This window comes from Pelobates fuscus, chromosome 9 (genome assembly GCF_036172605.1).
Source record: "Pelobates fuscus isolate aPelFus1 chromosome 9, aPelFus1.pri, whole genome shotgun sequence".
NCBI lineage: Eukaryota > Metazoa > Chordata > Amphibia > Anura > Pelobatidae > Pelobates > Pelobates fuscus.
The window spans coordinates 66359948-66382960 of record NC_086325.1 but is presented as its reverse complement, the minus strand read 5'-3'; the positions used below and the strand labels follow the sequence as shown (position 1 = coordinate 66382960).

Below are 23013 nucleotides of genomic sequence, written 5' to 3'. Positions count from 1 at the left end.
GTTGTGTCCTTCCAGATCCCAACTCAGAGAAAATACAGTTATTCTATACATATGCACATATGGCCATAGAGACAGCAGGAAACTACCATTCCTTCACAAACTCATGGCAACCATGGGTAGATTGTTACACCAAAGAATGCCTTAGCACCAGGTGGCCCCAAAGGCCTACAGGGAAGTTTTGTGTCAAAACCTAGAACTTAGACTGGATTGTATATCCTATGTCATATAGCTTGGGAAATGTATAGCTGTAGAGTGTTGTCACCCCTCACTTACCCCCCCCCCTTTCTCTTTCTGTACCCCTCTTACCTCCCTACGATAATTTGTAATAGAGTAACTATTGTGTGTATGTTAGCCTGAAAGACAATATGGGACACAAACATTCTATAGTTGCAATGTATAATTATTTGTAGCAAGATGCTCGCAACTGCATGACTATTAAAAGGGCTGTAAGCTGCGGATCCAATTGTTGATCCTGAACGTAACCAACCTGATAATCTCAGTAAGCAGTATCAAGACACAAGGCAACATTTGTATTATGCCTGAGTTGCAGCCTTGCTTTTGTCAGTACCTCGAAATGCATCAATTGGGAATACTGAATATTGTATGCCATGCAGGTTGTTTTTAACATCCTTCCCTCCCCTTCCTTCTTTTATTCTGTACCCTCTCCCCTACTCGTTATGATTTGAACAAAATAAAAAAATTCAAATCAAAAAAAAGAGATAGGCGATACAAAGTTTTATAACCGTTAATTCATACGACATAAAACTTATAAATATCCAGATTTCATTCAGTAAGCTTGAAGTCTAAAATACATAGTATCTTGTACAGAAGTGCTGGCCATTCACATGATAGCATGTCTAGATGTACCTAGTATCTGTACAGAGACTTTAGCACTTTCAGCAGAGTACAGAGACAGCACCCCATTCTCCAGGAACTAGAAATTACTGGAGGTATCCCAACACAAATTGAACAACTTTTATCTAGACCAGCGGTTCCCACAACGGAACACACACACACGGATACTGCCCCTATCCTGGCAGATCCCAGGTAAGTTGTCAAACCGTTCTTAAACAGTTTGACCACTTACTCTGGGAGGGCACTACTGGCACCATATCCACTGCAAAGTGATGTAGTGGTTATTGTGCCTGTATTGTTTCTTTAAATATTCTACCAGTGCCCCTCCCAAGATTAGGTTCTGGATCTGCGCTTGAACGGCAAGCATTTCTGCCGAACAGGGGTCCAGTATATGCCGCTGCGCATATTATATATACACACATACATACACATATATACATACACACCTAGGAAACTATTTTAACTTGGAATATTGAAATATTAAGGGCGCTTTGAACCTAAATCGTTTGGGAACCACTGATCTAGACCCTTAACCATTGTAACTAAATGTAACACGCTTCACCACATATATATATATATATGTATAAACTTGTATTATATATATTAACTTTCAAAAGAAAGGACTCCATAATGTGTTTAATAGCTCATGCATTTAATGTAAATGATTTCATGATTCCGATCAAATCTCTGGCAAAGTTCCTCAATGGGACTGCTATTGTTATTGGTTATTAATGCAGCATCGACTCCACTTAGACAAACTAAGGAATGCCCCAAGATGACTTCCCAATTAAACCAAAATGATTCATCTCTAAAGGATAGCTACAGAAACTCATGGATGAAAACATAGAATTACTATTTAAAATGGCAGCTTGCAGGGGGCGTGGCCTGGCAGCTCGAGGAGATGGTTGTGTGAGCTGTTAGCTCCAGCGAGGGTACGTACTAAACAGCGATTAGAAGAGAATTCCTGACCTGACCCAGCACTCATACACCACCACACGACGCCCGAGATAGCCATGGCACAAAGAACAACCAAAAAAAACAAAATTCGCCCTGCAACTATGAAAATCGCGGCACTTACACCTCCGCGACGGACCTCTCAAAATGGCGCCGGCGGCCCAACATCTCCCGCGGCACGCTCAGATAGAAGTGACAGCACCTCAATTTCAATAGGGACTGCTATACCAACGTCGGAATCGACCCTTCAAAGACTGCTACAAGATTTACAACAATCGCTCCAGGCAGACTTCTCCAAACTAGCCCGTGATGTGAGGGCAGATATACAGGCTATTGGGGAACGCACATCTCTACTAGAAGATAAATCGGAAGAGATTATTGCTGCTCACAACTCCCTAGCAGGTGCTTATGACGCCATGGAAGAAAAACTCACCTATCTCACAGCAAAGGTAGCCGATCAAGAAGATCGAGACCGACGTAACAATATACGTATTAGGGGGATTTCTGAGGAAGTAGGCCCCGCGGAACTGAGAGATATACTGTCAACTTCTTCAAAACACTCTGTCCGGAACTCTCGGACCGGGACCTATGTTTGGACCGAGTGCACAGGCTGCCAAGGCCCAAATTTCTAGCTCCATCTGTGCCCAGAGATGTTATCACCCGAGTGCATCACTTTGTCTCCAAAGAAGCCATAATGCGCGCGGCGCGAATTACCAGCAACACGCCAGCTCAATATGACGGGATTAAATTATTCATGGATTTATCTGCAGCCACCTTAATGAAACGTAAGGAATTTATGCCTGTCACCAAAGCATTACGAGACTCTGAGATATCTTACAAATGGGGCTACCCCACACGTATTATAATCAAGAAAAATGGTTTGGAACATCAGATCAGATCCCTGGCGGAAGGAGTAAAGCTATTGAAGGAGTGGGACATCTCTATTGAATATCCAGAAGATGGCAATTCTACTAAAATCACGCACAAATCACCTACGAAGATCACTAAAGACTGGACTCAAGTGGCACGAAACAAATGAGACTTTACCCTTCGTAGCTGCCAAGTGCAGCCTTGATCTTTCATGACGGTGATCCGTGAGGACACGTGAGAAAACTATACCGTTAACATTATTATTATTTCTGTTATTGCTATTATCGTTTTTTTATTGTTAAGTATGTATATCTCTATGCCAGACGGTATCTGAAGGTCAAGATATCCAACAGGCTAATAGCTCCACCAATCTTTTAAATACTCTTGATTTAGGGCGTTACTGGCCGTTGCCGTGACCTTGAAATTATCTCCCCTGAAAGTGCAGGTCTTACTAACCGTTGGCGACCGGAGGTCAACATGCAGAATGGGCACTAAGAACTGCGAGGTCAGGCACACATAATCAACATTTACCCTCCCCCATTATGGCTCCGAAGGGCCGAAACTTTTTACTTTTATTTGGACAGTGGACTCAATGTCCTGGTTTGTCCTTATGTATATAGTTGCCCTAGGGCATTATGTTTGTTATGTACACCTTGTATCCCTCCCCCCGGTGTCACGAGATATAGCACCATATACCAGCAGGTTCAGATTCACTAAGGGCTGTGTTGTACTTAATTGGATATGCATGAACAATAAGGTGCCAAATAGGCTTGGCGGACAGGTTCATTCAGGCTATAAGGATAGGAAATACTGTGATGCCCTAGATCTCAAAACTTTTCATGTTCTACCATACCGGTACCGCTCAACATTGTTTGTGGTAGTGCACCACACAGGCGCACATAATAAGCACGGCGCAAGGGCCAAATGGGCAATTGTCATAAAAATTTTAAGTGACGGTATAGGTATTAATCTAGGCTCCTATCAAAAGGCACTTGCAATGATGTCGCTGGATGCACATACTTCCACTATCTATGGCCTTAACTATAATGTCCCTTAACGCCAAAGGCCTGAACTCCCCTCACAAGAGGAGACTGGCCTTGGCTGAAGCAAAAAAGCTAGGAGCAAATATAGCATTCTATCAAGAAACCCATTTTTTGAAGGGCCATATGCCTAAATTTTATTCCAAATCCTTCCCAATTAATTTTCACACTGGTTATACCAAAAAGAAAAGAGGGGTGTCGATATTGGTGCACAAAGATGTGGTTTTTGCACTCCAAAAAGTTGTGAAGGACAAGGAGGGTAGATTCATCCTCATTCAATGCAGCATAAATAATGAACCATACACACTACTGAACGTGTACGGTCCACATGAGAATCAAATAGATTTTGCGAATAAAATGATTTCTCTAGCTCACATGCACTCTGTTGGGACGCTAATTATAGGAGGGGACACAAATTTTATTCTAGACAGTGGCCTAGATACCTCATCAGGCACATCAGTAACACATGCAACCGCTCAAAAAAGATCTCAGGTGGCAACACACATTAGAACAGCAATACATGATGCGGGACTATTAGACATATGGAGGGTGTTACATCCCTCAGAAAAGGATTACACGTTCCACTCTCAGGCACATAATTCGTATTCACGAATTGATAGATTCCTGACTCATGCATCCATTACACCGACAGTAACGGCAGCACATATCGGGGTCATTACGTGGTCTGACCATGCCCCTATTACCATATCGATAAAAGAAAAATTTTCCACCATAGGAAGGGGAACTTGGCGTCTCAATGACACTTTATTAAAAAACCCTCTGATCGTTGCCCAAATTAAAGAGGATTTGACCTCTTATTTTGAACTTAATACCACCCAAGACTCCTCCATAGACACAATATGGCTGGCCCATAAGGCAGTAGTAAGAGGTCTGTTCATTAAACATGCTAGCCGAGCCAAACGCATAAGAGAGGAAATATATCGCAAACTTTTAGCAGACATAACGGCTCTTACGCACACTAATAAAAATAGTCCAACCCCAGCGCAATCTAGTGAACTGAGGAAACTCCAAACTACACTACAGGAATTTGAACTAGAAAAAACAAACTATATGCTACAAAGATGTAAATTTAAATTCTTTGCACGTGGGAACAAATCTGGTGCGGTGTTAGCATCCAAACTGAAAGCACGAATGGCCAACTCACGGGTGGCTGGGCTCCAATCCTCTGACAATAGCAAAATTACCAACCCCCAGAAAATCGTAGACGAATTTGCACAATACTATAAGAAACTGTACAACCTTCGGGAAGACGCAGACACACACACGCCATCGCTAGCCCAAATTCAGGATTTCTTAGAATCAGTTATCATTCCCAAGCTACACAAATCAGACATGGATCTCCTCACATGCCCGATTACCGACACTGAAGTGTTACAGGTGATTAAGACTTTACCCGCACAAAAATCACCAGGACCAGATGGCCTCCCTAACATCTACTACCAGACGTTCTCTGGGACTCTCATTTCCCCTCTTACAATGCTCCTAAACCACTGTTTCCTAAACGGCAATATGCCAAAGGAGATGTTAAGAGCCCACGTCTCCATCCTGCCGAAACCAGGCAAACCAGCCACTCTATGTCAAAATTTCCGGCCTATTTCATTGCTGAATTGTGACGCAAAATTGTATGCTAAAATCTTGGCTGAGAGAATGAAACACATAATGACAAGGATAATTCACAACGACCAATCTGGCTTTATTAAACACAGGCAAGGTTCAGACAATACGAGAAAAATTTTGAATATATTGTCCCATATGGAATCACAGAATATGGAAGGTCTTCTCTTAGCGCTGGACGCGGAGAAGGCCTTTGATAGGCTAAATTGGTGCTATATGGAGCAAGTCCTCCTAAAATTTGGGTTTCCTACAATATTTATCACTGGGATCTTTACCCTATATTCTAACCCTACGGCTAATGTTTCTAATGCTGGCTTTTTGTCGCAGCCCTTCCCAATTACCAATGGTACCCGCCAAGGTTGCCCTTTATCACCCCTATTGTTTGTGCTGTCCTTGGAACCTTTAGCTTATAAAATACGAGAATGTAAAGAAATCACAGGGGTTCAGGTATCTGCTAAGGAGTATAAACTGTCCATGTTTGCTGATGATGTTTTAATATCTCTGTCTACACCAATGCAAGCCTTACCCCACCTCATGCGAATTTTAGACGAATATAGTGCAATATCATACTATAAACTGAATAAAGCAAAAACTCAAGCCCTACCAATCAGACTTCCTACAACTGCAGTACAAAAATTAAAGAACACATTCTCCTTTGATTGGAGACACACACATATTACCTACTTAGGGATTAAAATAACACCTACTCTTAGAGGCATCACCACTCATAACTTGTCTCCTTTACCACTAATGTGCACACGATTACTCCATAAATGGAAAGATGTTAAGCTGTCCTGGATGGGAAGGATCAATGCCATTAAAATGGTGATACTCCCCAAACTATTATATATCTTCCGAATGATTACAATTCCAATCTCACCTACGCTGAGCAAACACATTCAACGCATAATTACTACGTATATATGGGAAGGGAAAAAGCCGAGGTTACCATTGTCCTTACTCCAGACCCCAACTAATGGGGGTGGATTGGGTGTCCCCAATATCTTAAATTATCAAAGAGCGGCTGTGTTGGAAACAGCGGTTAAACTCCACGCTCCTAAGAACACCATACAATGGGTGGACCTTGAAAACGAGTACAATCCGAAAAGCTCAATTCCGGAATACATGTGGACCCCCAAAAGCCTTAGAGATCCTACATGTACCTTGCTACCACTGTCGAGGTTCTCAATAAAAGCATGGGATAGCATACACCGCAATCTCACTACTGAAAATAAATTCTTGCCGTGGGCCCCACTGACTACTCTAAACACAATATCGCCTTGGTTATCTCTAAATAAATGGAAAGATCTGGGAATCTCCCGCATTATTGATCTTTGTAGACAAGGCGAAATCAAACCGTTCCCAGAATTGCAAGCCACATATAACCTACCTCACTCATATATCTTCCCCTACTTGCAATTAAAAAGCATAATAGGGAACAAAGTAATAACATCTTTGGGAGAGACACAGGACAAGGTGGGAGACAGGATCGCTCTATATGACAGGTGCCATAAAAACCCGATTAAAAACAAAACTTTATCTCTAAGCTACTCAGTACTACAGAACCTGATCCCTACCACAGAATTTAAGTTTAAAACACAATGGGAAAGGGAAGTTCAATTGAACTTTACTAATGAGCAATGGATCAAATCGATACTAGCATTAAAAGGGATAACATCTTGCTATTCCCATTTAGAGGCCCATAAGAAACTAATTTTCCGATGGTACCTAACACCCGACAGACTTCATAAAATTTATCCGAATTCTCCGGATAGATGCTGGAGATGTAGTCGAGAAAAAGGAACCATGTCCCACATTTGGTGGGAATGTAACATTATTGCTCCCCTATGGGGCGAAATTAAGAATTTATGGACCAAGATTTATTCACAAACTCTTAAACTAACAATGCCCGTAGGCATCTTTCTTAGGCTACCTGACGATTTAGCTGTCCCAGACAGACAAATACTCACGGTAATGATACTGGCGGTTCGCAACCTAATTGCCACACACTGGAAGCAGACAATATGCCCACCCTTACCACTGCTTCACCAAATAATTCGAGCATATCTAAAATATGAAATGCTCTCTGCCATTACTCCCAAACAGCAAGAAACCTCGCAATATAGTTGGACACGATGGTCTTCCTTAAATATGGAAAACATAGGGTGAAGAGGTGATTTAGTGCTTCAACACACAGCCCCCCACACTACAATCGTTTAACAGGATGCACTAATGCACTACCTGCACAATATTACTGTAAATATCACAATCTCGCTCCTCTTTAGTTGTATATCTCTTGCAAGACTATTGACGCAATGTATGTAATTGTGGGGTTTGCTGCAAAATACTACTACTGTTTTTAGTTTGTATAACTGGGACATATGTATCTAGTACGATGTGAAAATTGTATACTATCATATTAACTTGTCAATGCTGTATAATCTCGTGACCTTACCCCCCCCCCTTCTTTTGTTTTCTGTTTGTTAATAGTGATAAACGATTGTTGTCGCCCCCCCTTTTTATTTCTGTATCCCTTATTGTATTTGAAACTGAATAAAATACAAATTTGAAAATGGCAGCTTGCAATATCTAGTTCAGTGTAATGGTCTTATTTATACATCTTATTTGGCAAAATGCATCAATGTTTAGTTGAATGAATATACTATAAAACATTAAAGCTGGTATTGCCATATACAGACAGAGAGAAAAAGTGATGAGGTGCCTGGTTACACACATGAGCATGTATGAAAATGCAAAGAAACTGCATACATTTTTTAAATATAACAGAAATGATGTTTAAATCTGAAACGGTGCATGGAAGGGCATATTTTCCAAGCTGGATATTTGCTGTAAATGGGCACTTTGTGAAATGAAGTAGCTGAGGTTCCAAGACAAACTGTACATTTTGTCAAAGCAGGAAGACTATTCTGGCAGACCTTTATCTATTAATAAGACTTCGACCAAGACGGTGTTATTGGATCCTTTACCAGAAATAGGTCAAATGGCCACCCGTTAACTAATGTTAACAAGACACCTTAACACTATACACCAGACAGTGTACAGCATGTACAGATTGAAGAATATGCTATAATTATAGAAAGAGCCAACAACGCTATCCGTTTATTCAATGACGGCTGAATATCAACCTTTTATTATATATGTTTTATAAAACAAGAATGAACCTGAGATTTATGCACAAAACCGTGAGATGCGTTGTATTAGAGAGCCGAGCCAATCAGGAGGTTTTTTTTTTTTTAATTTGTTTATTCTAGCTCGCAATATTTGTTGCGGTCATCCGAAACAGGGTTGCTTTTTGCTGCCTATTGCTCAGTAAGTTTAACTGCAAAGACCAGTCATCAATGTGATTTTAACACATGTGACTCATTCCGCATATACGGATAGAAACTCTGCAAAGCATATTCTCAAAGACAAGCTCATTGTTATACAGCCCAACTACTGTATACTACAATTCTTTTTTTGTGCTAACATTTTTTTTTGCATTGTACTACTAATTATAATATTTCTATGGTTCTCAAAAAAAGTATTTTTACTTTTTATTTATTAATTTTAAGAGGGGCCTAAATTATAGAAAAGTCATTAGTTTAAAAACTATTTTTCAACACAAATATGTTATCTGGTGAATAAATTCTGCAAAACACCTTCAGATTCTTCCCAGATTCAAAACGGTCTGCAAGCTGTTTCATGGGATCTGACCAATGATGTGCCAGTTTCCGTTTCAGTGAGAAAAAGTTGCATTATGTAAAATTAGTAGCCACATAAAGGTCATAAAAAGGGGGAAAGATTGACTTGGCTACACCCAAAGGGACAACTAAAATTCCTGTCCCTATAAGTTACTATCCTTGGCCCACATCTGCAAAAACTTTATGCACACCGCCTCAAAAATATCAACAGACATGCTTAAAATCAGAAAGATTTTTATAGAAACCTTTAAAGGAACACTATAGTCACCTAAATTACTTTAGCTAAATAAAGCAGTTTTAGTGTATAGATCTTTCCCCTGCAATTTCACTGCTCAATTCACTGTCATTTAGGAGTTAAATCACTTTGTTTCTGTTTATGCAGCCCTAGCCACACCTCCCCTGGCTATAATTGACTGAGCCTGCATGAAGAAAAAATGGTTTTAGTTTCAAACAGATGTAATTTACCTTAAATAATTGTATCTCAATCTCTAAATTGAACTTTAATCACATACAGGAGGCTCTTGCAGGGTCTAGCAAGCTATTAACATAGCAGGGAATAAGAAAATCTTAATTAAACAGAACTTGCAATAAAGAAAGCCTAAATAGGGCTCTCTTTACAGGAAGTGTTTATGGAAGGCTGTGCAAGTCACATGCAGGGATGTGTGACTAGGGTTCATAAACAAAGGGATTTAACTCCTAAATGGCAGAGGATTGAGCAATGAGGCTGCAGGGGCATGTTCTATACACCAAAACTGCTTCATTAAGCTAAAGTTGTTCAGGTGACTATAGTGTGCCTTTAAAAATTATATCAATTAATACCAGAAAATATGTGGCAAATATAAATAGGGCCCTTAAAAAAAAATAATAAATAAAAATAATTGAAATATATACACAAAACCAACCATACAAATGTTTAAATCACAATTACAGTTTAAAAAAAAAAAAAAAAAACATAAAGTGATATGTAATTAAAAATAAATTAAATTGCTGTATATTAGAGAAAAATGCTAGGCTATAATAAAACAATAATACCCCAAAACACCAACACAAATAACTAAATATATATTCTCGTCTGGCTTTTCACGAACTATGCTCTGAAAAGGAACGACAAAGCCTCTCACTAAGGAATTCAATTGATCTGACCTGGAGACAGGAATCTGACTAAATGAATATTTTGTTGAAGGAAAGAAAATGTAATAAAACAAAAGAGTCAGACTTTTTTGTGATGGTCTTCAATAAAAAAGTTGCTTCAAATCCCTTTGCAAAGACTGCTGGCATGAATATACTATTGTGATACGGAAGAGAAAAAATCTTTTGATGTGTCAGCAAACGAGGCTTGGTAAATAAAAACGCACAAGCCAAACTTGCCGGCTGTCTTAGTAGCCATTCTTTAGTTTGTAACCGGCCAGGTTAAGGAAGCTCCCTTTTACATTTTAATATGGCAAGCATTCTCACTGTTCCATATAGAATTACAGTTTTGGTGTGCGATGGCTATTTGAAGAATTTTTTTTTTTCATCTGGTAACTTTGTATTCCCTTAGTGGCCAAGGGAAGGCCCCCAGATCAATAATGTGTTTGTGAATGCCTGAAAAGAAACACAAACCCCAATTCTTCTGGCTGTTTGGGGTCTTTGTCAAAGCTGAGCTATCCAGGCCATACACAAGAGCATGGGAATTCTGTACGAATCAGGGCTTTTTGTTAGTCCTGGTGCCATGGCGTTGCATGTAACCCAGAGAAGGAATGCAGTTTTTCGCTTTTGTCTGCCCATATAGAAAAAGCATTTGGGCTCCAGCTGAGCACCTAAAGTATGCTATAAAAAGATAAGGACTTGAATATGTAGTTGTGGACTAATTATTAAACTGTGGCTCTTCTGTGGCAGATTGACATTGTCAGAAAAGAGCTCTTTAGAATTATAGAGTTACTGTATTTGATTTTTTTCAGGTCTCACTCTACACAACTTGGCTGCAATCTCATTCCTGGCACCAGGAGCTAACCCTGCAAAGATCACCATGTCTTCATATAACAGAGTTTTGGGAATGTATATCATATATGTAGAAACCAAAGGGATGTACACTTATACCAGCTCTTCTAAATAACAGACGGGAGGGTGTATTCAAAAGAAAGAAAGGAACAAATAAAATGTGGACAGGTAACTGTAGTGTCTAAAGGTTTGGATCAATTTTATGCCCAGTGTTCCCAGACTGCCGTGTGATTGCAAGGCAATCGCAGAGTGGTGCAAAAAATAGGTAGCATGGGGTAATGAATACATACAGGGCACAGAGCCCTTTCTCAATGTACAAATGTCCCCTTGAAGTACCACAATAAAAAGGGTGCTATGAATAACTCCCCTCCTGGGAGGTAAATAAAAAAAAGTTCTAAAAAAAGTCAGATGATTATTTAACTGCGAAAATAAATAAAATATACAGAGCACAAGAATGCATGTGCAGCAACATAACATCAGATTTACTCATAAATATCCAATTGGGTGGCACAAAATCAAAGTAGGTCTGAGCAATAACTCTTCAAGTACAAGAACGTGTGGATCAAAGACACGACAAGTTTAAAATACGGTAAGCCAAGCCCTGGTCCTTAAGTGGTTAAAGACCACAGTTAAAGAGAATTGATGATAAAAAAATAAATAAAAAAAAATAAAAGTGATCCATCTCCTTTCTCCGATTTACATGCTGTTAAAGGGGGTATGAAATATTTATATCATATGGCAACTGTACACATGCATCATCATAAATACCCGTATTTATCGGCGTATAACATGCACTTTTTTCCCCTGAAAATAGGGGAAAAATCGTGGGTGCGTGTTATACGCCGATATCCCATAATTACTTACCTGTCCTGAAGCGTGGGCCGGCTTCACAGCTTGCACCGCGGTACAGGAACTTTAATTTCATGTTCCGGTTTCCGGCGGGACTGAAAGGAAGTGTGCACAATAGTGTGCACACTTCCTTTCAGTCCCGCCGGAAACCGGAACATGAAATTAAAGTTCCTGTACCGCGGTGCGCGCTGTGAAGCCGGCCCATGCTTCAGGACAGGTAAGTAATCATGGGAGGGGAAGTACACTATGGGAGGGGAGGGGGGGGAGGGAAGTACACTATGGGAGGGGAGGGGGGGGGGGAAGTACACTATGGGAGGGGAGGGGGGGAGAATACTATGGGAGGGGGGGGAGAATACTATGGGAGGGGGGGGAGAATACTATGGGGAGGGGAGGGGGAGAATACTATGGGAGGGGAGGGGGGGAGAATACTATGGGAGGGGAGGGGGGGAGAATACTATGGGAGAGGAGGGGAGGGGGGAGAATACTATGGGAGAGGAGGGGAGGGGGGAGAATACTATGGGAGGGGAGGGGGAGATGATACTATGGGAGGGGGGGAATACTATGGAAAGGGGGGGGGAGACTATGGGATGAGGGGGGAACACTATGGGATGAGGGGGGAACACTATGGGATGAGGGGGGAATACTATGGGATGAGGGGGGAATACTATGGGATGAGGGGGGAATACTATGGGATGAGGGGACATTTCCTGGAATTTCTTTCTAAAAATGAGGTGCGTGTTATACGCCGGTGCGTGTTATACGCCGATAAATACGGTACATGTTCTAAGTAAGCAATGTTTGGTTTTCCTAGGTTACTTTAGTAAGTGGGAACCAAGACAGAATGGCTGGCCTGAGAATTTTAGGAATGTTCGTTTACTAGTTATTTAAACAACATTTTTGAGTAGCATAATCCAATAATGCGGCCAAAACAAGATGTGTAAGGGAGAAACTTTTATAAATAGAAAAGAAAAAAAAAATGGCATTTTAAAAATGCAATCATTTTGTCACTTTATTAACACAGACCTAAAACCTTAATGCTCTTAGTTTGGCTACTACTTTGCATATAATTAAGATGGCATCTGTGCCTTTGTGTCGGTGGGAGTCGTGATTGTCACCCCTGCCTTTGACATTCACTCGCTGGTATCCCAAGAAATAAAAACCTTGTTAGAGGTTTAGGAATGCTAACTAAAAACTGATCTGTCTGCTAGGGTAAGCTCATTGTAACTGTGCAATATGCTTTATAAAGAACGCCATAGTAAGACGTTTATTTCAATGACTTCAGTGCAAGATTAGTGGATGTGGATAATGTGCAATATACTGCGTCAGGCTTCGATTTCACAAACTCTACATCACTGCTATGGCTGGTAAATATAAATGTATCTTTCATTATTAAAGGGACACTATAGTCACCAGAACAACTACATCTTATTGAATTTGTTCTGGTGAGTAGAATCATTACCTTCAGGCTTTTGGCTGTAAACACTGTCTTTTCAGAGAAAATGCAGTGTTTACATTACAGCCTAGTGATAACTCCACTGGCCACTCCTCAGATGGCTGTTAGAGATCCTTCCTGGGTCATGGCTGCCTAAAATGCATCCAAACATCCAGTGTCTCCTCCCTCTGCATGCAGACACTGAACATTCCTCATAGAGATGCATTGATCCAATTCATTTCTATGAGGAGATGATGATTGGACAGGGCTGTGTTTGAATCATGCTGGCGCTGCCCCTGATCTGCCTCCTTGTCAGTCTCTGACAATCCTATGGGGAAGCATTGTGATTGGATCAGACTACCACTTCTGATGAGGTCAGCAGACTGCTTGTTTTTCTGAGTCTAACAGCATGCAGAGTTACAGCTTCAGGCTTGAATACAGTAAGATTTTTACTATATTTTTGGAGGCATGAGGGGCCCAGGGGGGCTAGATGGTGGTTTTAACACTATAGGGTGAGGAATACAAGTTTGTGTTCCTGACCCCAATTTGAGACTTTAATTATGCATGGGCAGACAGCCTAACACTCCTGCTTTCATATTACATTTGCATCAGCCTCACTATATTCTGTGACAGCCAGACAACACAGAATTATTACCAGGGACAGTATTTAACACTTCACGTTCCGGAATACTGGACTCTAGCATTCTACCTAGTACACAGAGGGTAAAAATGGGTTTGCAATTCTGTGAATCTGGGCAACTTTATTCTTTAACACAGCAAATTATACTTTGTTTATATGGCTCCTTGCCTCAAAGAGAAAAACTAACATACACATCAGTCAGATTAGTTGTACTAAATCAGAAAAGCCTAATGACAGATACACAAAGCAATTTGCTGTCAGAGGCTTCTGGAAAAAAATAAAATAGATATGTATACCCATAACTTAAATCATAAACAAATAGTGATTTCTGTGTTTTAAGTAATGTATATTAATACATTTTTAGCCATTTGGGATAAATGAAATGGCAACACACACACTTCCACCTGAGGGCGATAATGCTCTTTGGAATGGATAATAAGCAAGTCTGAACATTTCCTGTTCATAAACAAGTCTCTTCACTGAAAGGGGTATTTGCATCATGAAAGCATCATCTACAGATACTCTTTCTTGGTGTCACAAAACGCGTTTGCAGTACCGTGAGATAGTTACACTTTCAGCAGACAGTGAAACACTGAAAAAGCATTCTTTGTGGTCCTCGTTTGATTTAATAAACAGGAGGCAAAAACCCTTAAAATCATCTTTTACTTAATGGGAAAAATATATATTTCTCTAAAAAAATATTGCAAAAAAGTAGTTTATCCGAACAGGAGCTAGGATCATTCCATCGGCCACTGCGTCTAAAAAGAATTTGGGGGTAGTCAGGGGCGGACTGACCGGTCGGGCACTTCGGACATGGTCCGAGGGCCCGGCCGGGAGGGGGGCCCGCCATCAGGGGGCCCGGCCGCCCCTTTAAATGCTGCAGCCGCCTGAGCGCTCTCTTAAGAGCGCTCAGGCGGCTGCAGCTTCTCACCTCCCATCCCCGTAGCGTGGCCGAGCTGCTCTGCGTCCGCGGTGCCGGCCGGAGTGATAGGAAGGTGCACACACACTGAGTGTGCACCTTCCTGTCAGTCCGGCCGGGTACAGGAAACAGAAACTCCTGTTCCGCGCGGAACAGGAGTTTCTGTTTCCTGTACCCGGCCGGACTGACAGGAAGGTGCACACTCAGTGTGTGTGCACCTTCCTATCAATCCGGTCGGCACCGCGGACGCAGAGCCTCTCGGCCACGCTACGGGGAGGGGGTAAAAAGAGAGGGGGGGGGGGGGGGGGGTAAAAAGAGAGGGGGGGGGGGGGGGGTAAAAAGAGAGGGGGGGGGGGGGGGGTAAAAAGAGAGAGGGAGGGAGGGGGGGGGTAAAAAGAGAGAGGGAGGGGGTTAAAAGAGAGAGGGAGGGGGGGTTAAAAGAGAGAGGGGGGGTTAAAAGAGAGAGGGGGGGTTAAAAGAGAGAGGGGGGGTTAAAAGAGAGAGGGAGGGGTGGTTAAAAGAGAGAGGGAGGGGTGGTTAAAAGAGAGAGGGAGGGGGGGTTAAAAGAGAGAGGGAGGGGGGGTTAAAAGAGAGAGGGAGGGGGGGGTTAAAAGAGATGGGTTAAAAGAGAGAGGGAGGGGGGTTAAAAGAGAGAGGGAGGGGGGGTTAAAAGAGAGAGGGGGTTGTTAAAAGAGAGGGAGGGGAGGTTAAAAGAGAGAGAGAGGGAGGGGGTTAAAAGAGAGAGGGAGGGGGTAAAAAGGGAGGGAGGGGGTAAGAAGAGAGGGAGGGGGTAAGAAGAGAGAGAGGGGGAGTAAGAATGGGGTAAGAAGAGGGGGAGGGGCGAGTAAAAGAGGAAGGGGGGAGTAAGAAGAGGGGGAGGAGAGAGTAAGAAGAGGGGGGAGGAGGGTAAGAAGAGGGGAGAGTAAGAAGAGAGGGGGGGAGTAAAGGGGGTAAGAAAAGGGGAGGGGGGAGTAAAAAGAGGAAGGGGGAGTAAGAAGAGGGGGAGGGGGGAGTAAGAAGAGGGGGAGAGTAAGAAGGGGGGTAAGAAGAGAGTGGGAGTAAGAAGGGGGTAAGAAGAGGGGGAGGGGGGGTAAGAGGAGGGCAATTGCCCCCTCCCCTGTCTACAGGCACCGTGCGGGCAGCCGGCAGGGGAGGGAGGAAGAGAGGACCCGGGAGCTCAGCCTGCAGCTCCTCTGGGTCCTTCTTGCGCGAGCACAGATCGTTGCCGCAGTTACCACGGCAACGTTACGGCTCTTGCGAGAGTAAACTCTAGCCCTGGAGCTACGGGCTAGAGTTCACTCTCAACACTGTGACCACCAGGTATTCCTGGTGGTCGCAGTGGTGAGAGTGAACTTTAGCCCCATAAACACACTGCCCCCACACACCATACACATTCACACACATTGCCTCACACACACACACACATACACTGCCCACCCATACACACACAGCCCCCATACTAACATTGCCACACACATACACAGCCCCCTCGTACACACATTGCCCCACACACCCTACACATTCACACACTACACACACTGGACCTTTCACACACACTGCAACCCTTACACATTGCACCACTGCTCCTATACCCTACTACAGCCTCATATCCCAGCAGACCCCAGGTAAGTTGTCAAACTGTTCTTAAACGGTTTGACTACTTACTCTGGGAGGGGGGCCCGGCCCTCCTGGCACCATAACGACTACACAGAGTAGTAGTGGTTATTGTGCATGGATTATTTCTTTAAATAATCTACGAGTGCCCCAGTAGCCAGCAAGCCAGCCAACCCACAGGCCAGCCAGCCCACAGGCTGGCCAGTAGACAGCCAGCCAGCCTACAGGCCACTAGTTAGGCTTAAAGCCAGCAAACCCACAGCCTGCCAACCGCAGCCAGCAAGCCACAGCCTGCCAGCCAGCAAGCCACAGCCAGCAAGCCACAGCCTGCCAGCCGCAGCCAGCAAGCCCACAGCCTGCCAGCCGCAGCCAGCAAGCCCACAGCCTGCCGGCAGTAGCCAGCAAGCCCACAGCCTGCCAGCCGCAGCCAGTAAGCCCACAGCCTTCCAGCAAGCCCACAGACTGCCAGCCAGCAACAGTAATTAAGGTAAGAGGAGCCAACTTGGCCTAGGTATCAGCTATGTTGTGTTGCTATATTGTGAATAGGAACCAGAGTGTTGGAGAGACCCCCCTCCAGGCCCCATTAGACTCCATTGTAGTCTCTAATGGGACCTGGAGGAAATTCTTTCTAACACACTCTCTAAAGGACACTGAGATAGCCTCTGCTAGAATGCTCCCCCCCCTCCATGGCCCATTAGCCCTCAATTGTAGTCTCTACTGGGGCCTGGAGGCGACTGTTTCCAGCAGGGACACTGAGATGGCCTCTGTTAGAAAGACCCCCTTCCAAGCCTATCAGACTCCATTGTAGTCTCTAATAGGGCCTGGAGGGGATTCTTTCTAACACACTCTCTAAAGGACACTGAGATAGCCTCTGCTAGAAAGACCCCCCTCCATGGCCCATTAGCCCTCAATTGTAGTCTCTACTGGGGCCTTGAAGGGATTATTGCACTTTTGTTCCTTGTGTCTAAAGATTGTGTAGGGTGTGGCTGGAGGCGGTGCATGGAGGCGGGACATGGGTGGCGCTTGCTGCGGAGTATGGGTGGGGCCTCTAAGGGGGCTCTTGATTTATTTTGCCCGGGGGCCCTGAGGGTTCTCAGTCCGCCCCTGGGGGTAGTGTATCTGGGGCAAAGCTCTGCATTCCTCTGGTTTCCGAGGAGATGGCTCCACTTTGAAAACATTGTGCCAGAATTCTTAATTTTACATATTAACTCCCATTACGCCAAGGTTTAATCTAACTGGCAGACAAAATATAACCACATTTTGTAAAAGCTAAATTTTTAGTGCAACAGTTCTGTAGAAACACCATGAAATTAAATATAAAAATACATGATGTGACCTCTGGAAGATCAACTAAAAGTATGATGCCAAGAAAAAAAAAGTGTTTTTTTTTATGCCAATTCAAAATACAATACTTTTTTGTATTGTTCCTTCATTAAAGTGGTTAGAATTCTTACCAATAAAGTTGTTCCATTCAGCGTCCAGATCTCCAGGATTAGCGAGACAGCCTTTCATTACGTTCAGACAGTAATTATTACAAGGTTTTACAGTAACAAGCCCACGACAATAAGGACAGTAGGTCATTTTCATCATTGCTTTAATACAGTGAGGTGTGGGATTTACCTAAAGGGTATAAAAAAATAAAAATTACAAATTTTAAAGCGATTTAAAACGCAGTGATATATTAAAATCTCCCAGTGTTTACAACAAATACCAGTGAAAATTAAAAATACTACTATAATTAAACATTAGCATGGGTTTAAACACAAAGGATAAACTGTAACAGACAGACTGGGAGCAATTTATTTTTTTTCCCAGAAGTGCATCTGATGTGCTGCAGAAAAATTAGAACGAGGAATTCGCATGCGGATATTTTGCTCTGTGAAAGTTTGTCGCTGACCTTACATTTTTGTTCTGCTGTAACTACTTAAACCTTTATATTAACCTAAAGTAAAACAGCCAAGTTACTTATCCAAAAGAGAAAACAGGAAACAAGGTAGTAAAAACACAGACCTCTGATTACATTCAGAGTAAGTTAAACATCACAGTGTTGGAATGGGTCAATCAAATAATCTTATCTTCACTGGCATGTTTACCAAGGTGTAAATGTGCCCCCTATTACTTATCATATTAAATGCTTGTTTCAGGCTGTTAAATACATCACAGCACAAAACACTTGTTTAAACAAAGAATCCAATTGTTCTCTTTCTAATGGTAATACACTCCATTGTTATTCATTAACATTACAAGTCACTGAAACCAATTATACAATTAAGTAAAGCATACAATATAAAGGTTTATTTGGGCTTATTTTTACCCAGTCTGAATTTATGTCAAAGATTAAGGGCTGAGTGAGCACATTTGTGCTGCTATTGGTCTATTTGGAATGAAAAGATCTAAGCAATTGGCCAATCATTCTTGGTTCAGGGAAGTCCATAATCCCCTATTAATGTATGGGCCTGAGTGTGTTACTCTGATTTATCTGACAATGTCACAATGCAGAGATATGTAGCTATGTGGGTTTCAGTGGTGTGCTGGAGTGTATGTGGTCTGCCACTGTGCCACCTCATTTTCCTCTATACTGCTGCTTACGTGATGCTAAAAGCAACAAGCACATTCACTCATATTGACACTACACACAAATACACAAGCAAGTATATATTCAGAGACATAATACCCACACTTTAGAGCCTTATGCGATTGTCCAAATGCTGACCATGTCTAATTAAGGTCTAAACAGTTGCTTCAATTGGCAACTACATAAACTGCAGATATTTATAGATGGTATAAATTTACACATGGCTGTTTAGGAAAGGCAACTTGCAGATGATGCGGGAACTGAGAATGTTGCATAATGAACACTTAAAATCACTGTAAGGATATGTTGATACATAGAACATCTTGTAGATAAAATGGAACCAGACTTGTAGTACACATTCTAATATTTACGGTTCTTCGCTCTGTTATGGTAACGCTTGCCTTAGCACTTCATCCAGAGAAGGTTGTTCAAGCAGTACCGTAAACAAGTCGATGGAGTTCAGATGGAGATACGGATGGTCAGCAAAGGCATTTGTGTTTGTTCAAGCAAAAATTAGCCAAGAGCTCAGCATTCCAAACTCCTGAACCAGTGACTTCTATATGCTAACTCTTCATTCCATGTAAGCAGTTATTGCACAAAAGTATTTTCTTGAACAGCCGAAGACTGACCAAAAGGAATTTTAGACTAGATATGGTACCTTTCAGAAGGAATAAACTACATTAATTTATGGTGCAGTTTGCTGTATAGGTAGTTTTGTTTTCCCAACATTAACTTCCAGAAACTCGATGGCAGAAGAAAATCACAGCTCATGTTAAACCTAACTTTATTTTCTCTCTCCTGGAAATGAAATGCGAACTTCCATACTGATGGTCATGGCGTTTGGGTCAAGAATACAGCTCTGGATAAATCATCAGGTAGCTGACTTGCACAACACGTAAAAATACTAATACCTCCCCATCTTAAACCAGTAGTCAGGAAACAGGTAGCCACGTAATGCTATTGTGGGTTTCTGGGCAAGCATAAATGATCCACTCACCGACATGTCTACAAGAACTGGAACCAGATAGCAAGTAAATGTTTTCCTTGAACAAGTCTTCTTAAGCCTTGTTTCTGGCTTAACTACCAAGAATTGAATAGATCCCTTTACGACAAACCACATACAGCCAGCACACACCACATGCAGCCAGAATACACCACACTTGCACCAAACAGTCAGTACTCTGTGCATGAACATTACACACAGTCAGCACCCACTGCAAATTCACATGACATACAGCCAGCATTCACCACACACACAATGTAAAAAGGGGAGACTATGGGAGAAATACCCTTAGGGTATTTCGCAAGACTAAGTTTTGCAAAATAAATCCAAATGGCAAAGCTGGGACAAATAGAGCCATGTTGTCACTATAGCAGAGTTAGATAATATTTCCACATTAGCTAGCTATTTTTGCCTCCACTGTTTTCATTTAGATTTATTTTGTGAAAATTCAGAGTTCAGCAAATAGCCCTGTCAATGTCCTGGGCGAGAGGGTAGAGAGATAGAGGGTAGAGAGATAGAGGGTAGAGAGATAGAGGGTAGAGAGATAGAGGGTAGAGAGATAGAGGGTAGAGAGATAGAGGGTAGAGAGATAGAGGGTAGAGAGATAGAGGGTAGAGAGATAGAGGGTAGAGAGATAGAGGGTAGAGAGATAGAGGGTAGAGAGATAGAGGGTAGAGAGATAGAGGGTAGAGAGATAGAGGGTAGAGAGATAGAGGGTAGAGAGATAGAGGGTAGAGAGATAGAGGGTAGAGAGATAGAGGGTAGAGAGATAGAGGGTAGAGAGATAGAGGGTAGAGAGATAGAGGGTAGAGAGATAGAGGGTAGAGAGATAGAGGGTAGAGAGATAGAGGGTAGAGAGATAGAGGGTAGAGAGATAGAGGGTAGAGAGATAGAGGGTAGAGAGATAGAGAGATAGAGAGAGAGGATAGAGGATAGAGAGATAGAGAGAGAGAATAGAGGATAGAGAGATAGAGGATAGAGGGTAGAGGAGAGAGAGATAAAGGGTAGAGGATAGAGGGGGAGAGAGAGGGACAGAGGGGGAGAGAGGGGGACAATTTTAGACCACTGCAGACAAATTTTGGAAAACGTATTCTAATAATTTTATATTTGTAGAAGCCAGGAATTGTAATATAACATTCGTCGAGATTCTGATATAATGTCTTTTTTGTCTGGGAGCCCTCAGGGACCAGACAAATGTAAAACCAAGGAAGCACATGCCATGCATTACCACAGTGAAAGCCATCTCACACTACACCCTTGATTACATGTGTCACGCACACAGCATGATTAGGTTCCTTCCAAGTTTGTATGGGTTAAGGAGCACTGGTGATGAAAGTGGGCCTATGTGTATGGTGTGTGTATTTAATAGATCGCAATCTTGATCCATATTTACTGTCCCCCTGAGTGCTGTAGGGTACTCCAGATCCTGGAAACGTAAAGACCAATTCAGATCTGTTGAACAGATACACTTAAAAATTGTACATTCATCAGCAAAACATAGGTCACTATTCAATATTCCAATTCAGTAATTTTGAAGAATACATCAGAATTATATCTATAATACATGGTTGAGATATTGTGTAATTGTGCTTTCAAAATGAAGTCTGAAAATAGCAAACTGCATGTAAATAACAAGGAAGAATCCAAGGAGAACTCCAGATGCTAAATTAAATATCCTGCCATGTTCGGCGCCCATCAATTAGTGAATATTACATGTGATATTTTTTTTTTATCCAATACATTTTCAATCCTGCAAAGTTTTTCCTGTATGCTCATATAAAAAGTTCTACATAAAGGAAACAATATAAAGCTGCTACCACACTGATGTAAATACTTTGCAAAATTTACACACACTTAACATGAAAAGAAAAGTATAACTGTGTGGCAAGGTCCACACCAGTTAAATCAGTGGAGCACCAAGATGAATAAAACACTTACCCCGTATTAACATAGGGGTACTACAAATTTATAGCTTTAACCCCTTAAGGACCAATTTTCTGGAATAAAAGGGAAATCATGACATGTCACATGTCATGTGTCCTTAAGGGGTTAAAGAGAAAAAAAATAAAAATAAAGATATAGTTCCATACAGTTTAAAATTAAGAAAAATGTTGGAAATGCTTGAGGTAAATTCACTCACATACGGTAGAGACACTATTTGATGGGCTCAAATCAGAAGCGCAAGTGAAGTGTGTGCTTAAGTGACTCCAAACCTCTTCTATGATGAATCAGGAACCAGCTTCAGTAAAATATAATGTGGTAGAATTTTGTGCAGCATCAGAACAGCTCACCTTAAACAGAGCCACTTATTGACCTGGCTCTAAGAGTACTTGCATATGTGTCTAAAAGGGAGACACTTATACAAGACACCAACAGGACTTCAAAGTGCAGTGTTGCCAAATAAATATTGATTTATGCCAATATGCACATACAAAATAAAAAAACTAGTTCAAAAACAATCTTCTTCAAGATACGTTTCACCGATAAAAGCTTTCTCAATCCGGTTGTGATGTCTGGCAGTTGAAACATAAACAGTCTAACTGGCACGTGTACATTAGAGATTTCTGTGCTAGGTTTTAAACGGACAGTCTATGCACCATTACAAATTTGTCAAAATAGCGCTTGAAAGAAGAGCTGATAATATTGTAAAATGCATTTTACATAAGTGTTGAACTAGAAGACATTTTGTCACGGTATAAATGTATACGATTTTTGATACATTTTAACAGCTCCTTCAGGGCTCATGTCACTGTAACCGGTGTAGGGCCACTTTCCAACTCGAATACATAAGCACATGCCTACATATGGAGTTAATTGAGCCGCTGCAGCATTGTCCTCATTACAGAAATCTGCTTTTGCGTGGGGAAGGGAAGAGTCCGAAACAAAGAATCGAAGAATGATCCTGTAGTGGAATTCAGGGGTTTAACCCAACTTCTATCAAAAGGA

General features: G+C 41.9%; 1 protein-coding gene across 1 annotated transcript in view; it reads right to left on the bottom strand.

Annotated features, from left to right (window-relative positions):
- Positions 1-23013, bottom strand: part of GPC4 (glypican 4) — a 99528-nt gene that overhangs the window by 5815 nt on the left and 70700 nt on the right. The window contains exon 4 of the mRNA XM_063432043.1: positions 17944-18109. Within this exon, the coding sequence (XP_063288113.1) occupies positions 17944-18109 (166 nt within the window). The remainder of the gene's footprint in view (positions 1-17943; positions 18110-23013) is intronic.